This window comes from Cystoisospora suis, assembly GCF_002600585.1.
Source record: "Cystoisospora suis strain Wien I chromosome Unknown contig_4504, whole genome shotgun sequence".
In the NCBI taxonomy this organism is placed as follows: domain Eukaryota; phylum Apicomplexa; class Conoidasida; order Eucoccidiorida; family Sarcocystidae; genus Cystoisospora; species Cystoisospora suis.
This window is the reverse complement of record NW_027157296.1, coordinates 1-4,600: the sequence shown is the minus strand read 5'-3', so window position 1 is coordinate 4,600 and position 4,600 is coordinate 1. Positions and strand designations below refer to the sequence as shown.

Sequence of the window (4,600 nt, the reverse complement as noted above, 5' to 3'; positions counted from 1 at the left end):
TTTGTTATCGAAAAGATCGAGTGTTGTTGCCTCCGCACGTTGTCATTATGACTTCGGCAACAAGCGAACGGGTATCAGTAGTAATAATGGTAACAGATTTGGACGTTGACGGCAGTCGTCTAGAGGAAGGTATTCTTACCATCCGATTCTGTTGCTCCCTTCATTCATTCGACATCGCTGCCTACCCCACCCACTCGGCCTACCTGAGCGTGACGACCCGCACCCGTGCCGGTGACTGGCCGACGTCCCGAAGGAAAGAGGAAGCCATCGTTGTTTGGTGCCTTGCTTGAAGAAGAGATGATCAGTTGTGGGTATGATGAAGTCTTTTCTACACAAGTGGATTGTCTGTCGTTGCTGGAGTAGTGACGCTGTTGCGCGTAGTGTAAGATGGTGATATGTATGCACTGCGCCCCATCTACTCTTGACGATAGCGTACGTGTCCTCCGTGGAGAAGGTTTATTTGAGCGATAACTAGGGCACGGTGGCGAAGAGGAGGCAGGAGGAGGCATTGAAACGGATCGGTGCTGCGGGAGAGGGCGTTTTTTCCATGACGTAGTTGCTGTGGGATGTGGAGCCTGCAGGTATTAGTAATATGCGAACTGCTGAAGATTAGCCAGGACCCATTCACAGCTGTTTTTGCCGGAGTCTAATTGTCTTGTCGTTTATAGTCCGGCGGATTGTCAAAAGAACGTCCGAAGCCACACGAACGTCGTACGATGATGGAGTGTACGTGTGCGTGGTTCAGGGTCTGCTGGTGCCAGGCGAATCCGTTTTGTTTGTTGTGTGGATATCGGTGATTGTTATTGCCAGATTCAGTCCCTTTGGGGTGGTAATATAAACTTTACTTTCCTACGGAATACCCAGCGACCTGCTGGCATGATAAGGATGGCAACCCGTACTGGAAACCAACTGCTACTTTCGGGTGGGACTGGTCACTGACATCTTCCCTTGCACANNTCACCCCAGTCTACTAGACAAGTCCGTAACATGACTGCGGTGAGGCGTCTCCATCGTTCCATAGTGGAGTACACGAATTCCGCCGTACAAGAGAGTCCCGTAAGTGCGGGCATCCTGAAAAGATTGATTGGTCCGGGCTGTTGAGGGGGTAAACGACGCTTGCGAGTTACCTTGCCTTCTGTAGTATGGTCACTGTCAGGATGTTGTCTTCGGTTCTAAGCCTTCCCTGGTGGTGGATTATCATTCTCGTGATAACCCTCACGAGTCAGCGAGCACAGGCTACATAAAGGAAACAAGCAACTTCGCCCTCCCCTGGAGGGAGATGGCGTTCCGATGAGAGATGGGCTGCGTTCAGCTGCCACAAAGTTACAGAATCACAAACTCAGGGGCTCTATTTCCGCCTTCGGACCAACGCGCGAATGCTGCTGGGAACGCGGGCACGCCGCACTCCTAAACACTCTTCCGTGCACATGACTCGTTCGCGGCACGTCTGCCACGCGGTCCGACACGTAATGGCGATTACTCTGGCTCCCATCACCAACACGCTCTCGTATGCCAGGCCGCCCGCCCCATCGTGACCTCAGCTCGCTTTCGTCCTGCCTTTGCGTCATAATGGCCGAGATGAGATGAACACGAAGTCGAGCGTGTAATGCCCGCCGTGAGTCTCCTCGAAGGCGCCGGGTGTGCTGTGTTTCGCATGTCGCCCTTGGCCGCTCTCCGCAATGCGCTCATGCGTGCTGCCGTTGTGCGTCTGACTGGTCCGGGCAAGCAGCCGTGGGGAGGTCGAAGAACAGAAGTGCTCCTTCGAATAGAAAGCAGCGGCCATTACATGTGGTTCCACTATAATCCCGACAGGAAAAGCCGTTCAGCTCCGGAGGTGTCCTGCTTCTTTTTCGGACTCTGAAAGGTAGCGACCGTGGCCACGCACGGCAGAGACCCGTCGCCCAGTTGTAGGAGCGGCGTAGCAGTGGTTAAAGAGCAGTATGGACAGCGGGCAGTGGCTTTGCAGCTCCAGCAACGGCTGGCTCGCCCGAAGTCAATGTCACGAAAGGAGGCCTGGTCTTGCTACTTTCCGAAACTTTCGCTTTGACTGCAGACTGTGCCTCGCTCTGTTCAGAAAGTTCACTGATGAGGACCGTGTGCCCCAAGCGTCCCTTGGTCACAGTTCGAAGAGAAGGTCCGTGGTGCATCCTGTAAACCGGTCTCCTCTCGCTGTGTCCAGGACGCAACCAAGGTAGCACCAGTACTCTCAACTGTGCCGTGCTGTTCCCCGCTACTGGGGTGGGCCTCTCTAGTTCCTCCTGCGCGTGCGCAATCGTGCAGTTAACGTCGGTGCGGGCTGGTCTCTCCGTTGAGCACTAGAACCATCACAGTGCCCGGACAGTTCATATTCATTACACCCTCCAGAGCAGACAAAGTCAAACCCACTACACTCTCTTTAGCCGGTGCATACGGCCAGGAAGGAAAGACTTGCAAGGTGGGCGCTCCGCCTGCGGGAGCTTGACTTCGTTCTGGAGCACTCGAAGGGATCGCAACACCCCCAGGTTGACGCGCTCTCGCCTACGCCCCTCTTCCAAGATGAAGATAGTAAGGAGCTCTGGGAGAGGAAATCAGACTCCGGAGGTAGGATCTTTCCCGACTACGAGCTCATTCCGTTGCAGGGCTCCCGCAAGGTGACCGGCAGCTCTCTTTCAAGGACACGATGTCAGACCAATGCGCTCCAACAGGTGCGTTACTCTCTTTCGTTTTATTCGACCTATTATTTTCTAGCCTTCAGCTCTTTTATTTCTTTTTTGAGTCATTTCTTGTTCTCTCCTTATTTTCATGTTTATCTCATTCTACATGAGTTATGTATCGAGTCAACTTCAAGTCTCGGTAGCGGACAGTCAGTTAGCACAGCGACCGCGGCGAAGCTAGACATCCGTAGTCATTTAGGAAATTAATGATTGCGCACCGGTGGTTTTAGAATAGTCATTCGGCTATTGTAGGAGCTTTAGCTAGTTACCATAATCATTATTATGCGGTGGTTTTAGAAGAGTCATTCGGTCCTAGTAGGAGCTCTATTTAGTTATTATAATCATTGCGCGCGACGGCTAAAACTAGAGCTCTTTACTGCACGGCAGCTGCGCGCGGTGCACGCCGGACGCACCCAGCCCAGCCCTAGGGAGCCATGGGCGACCTGAGGGCTGAGCACCTTCTAAACAGAGAAGAATAATGTATCTTTTCACGGATAACGAGCAGTTCTGCTGGGTCCCGAGTTGAGAACGAGTGGTTCTCTGATTGAGTGTTGGAGAATTCACGACCTTGCTTGGCTGCGAGTCAGCGACGGTTCGAGTGGGCGGCGGAGTTGCCACGAAGTGTTTGCGAATGTTGGTGAAGTGTGGAGACTAGTGTGGGGAGTGTTGCTGCGTGTGATTTGCTTTTTACTTTTTTTTCTCTGCTAAACCTCAAACCCTTGCTTAATTCGGTGTTTGGTTTCATCCCTGAAGTTTGCGCCCAACCACCTTTGTGATGAAAGTTGAGAAAGTCGTAGTACATCCGCTTCTACCTCTCGCGCCTGGGTATGCAAGTTCCCTTCCAGCCATTCAGTCAACAGCATAGGGCTCCGCATCGGGGGTCGCGAGGTAGCGCAAAACCATCCGCAAGAAAGGAAAGAGGAGTCGTCAGGCGCAAGGATGGGCACGAGAGAGACGACCGAACCAAAAGGGCAAATTTCGTCGACCGCGTTTAGAACGAACCCTGCAATCGAAGAATGAGACCAAACATGCCCCTCCAAAATCTGAGACAAGCAGAGACCGGGCAAGTGGTACCACAGCAGGCACCTGAAGCGAAGAAACTCGGGAGACGGTGCTCAGCAGGACGAAAGCCTCCTTCCTCGCGCAGCTAACGATACCTAAAGTGTCAGAGCACTACGCGCTCTGACGCGAACTACCATAGCAAACAACTTAGAACAATTCAACACGCTCGGAGTAGCATCGTATTGTTCAATGAATCATTTTTTGACATGTTAGAAATATTTTCCTCAGAGTAAACACTTAGCATACTGACTAAATAAATCAATAACACACAGCACATATTAGCATAGTAATATCTAAGGGTAACAACAGTGAGTGTACACCTTGAATAAATAGGTAGCACGAACCAACTAAGCACAATAGTATATCACTAATATAACACAAAGCAAATACAATAGGTAACACGCATAATAGTAGAATAAATAACACTTAGAGTAGTTAGCTAGTCGTAGTCAGTGCAATTGTAGCCAGCTCTAGTCCAGCTAGGGTAGCTAGCCGGACGCGGGACTAGCGAGGCGGGCGACCCGCCTTAAGAGGTGGTAACGTGGTAACAACGTGTGCAATGTTCCCACAAGGGAACAAACAGTCAATATTGTTCTTAAGTTTGTGGATAAACTGAGAAGTGTTGGCTCGGTGAGATAAAGTGAAGTGTCGTCACATTCGTGGAGAACGCTGTGGGAAGTGCGGTGGCACCCGAGGGTGCGCGAACGAACTTAAAGTGTTTAATGAGTTAAGTTAAGTGGAATTTAATTTAATGTTCTAGGAAGGAATGAATAGAGTGGAGGGGCCACGCTGCGTTAGTCAAAGATTTGCGCTCCTGTTGAAAACGGGAGAGTTAAGGCCGCGCA

At 51.3% G+C, this 4,600-nt stretch overlaps 1 protein-coding gene across 1 annotated transcript; it reads left to right on the top strand.

Annotated features, from left to right (window-relative positions):
• Positions 1-3,573, top strand: CSUI_008167 (uncharacterized protein). Its single transcript, XM_068068303.1, has one exon. The coding sequence runs from the start codon at positions 1,607-1,609 to the stop codon at positions 1,859-1,861; it is 255 nt and encodes an 84-aa protein (XP_067919720.1). The 5' UTR covers positions 1-1,606; the 3' UTR covers positions 1,862-3,573.
• The last annotated feature ends 1,027 nt before the right edge of the window (positions 3,574-4,600 follow it).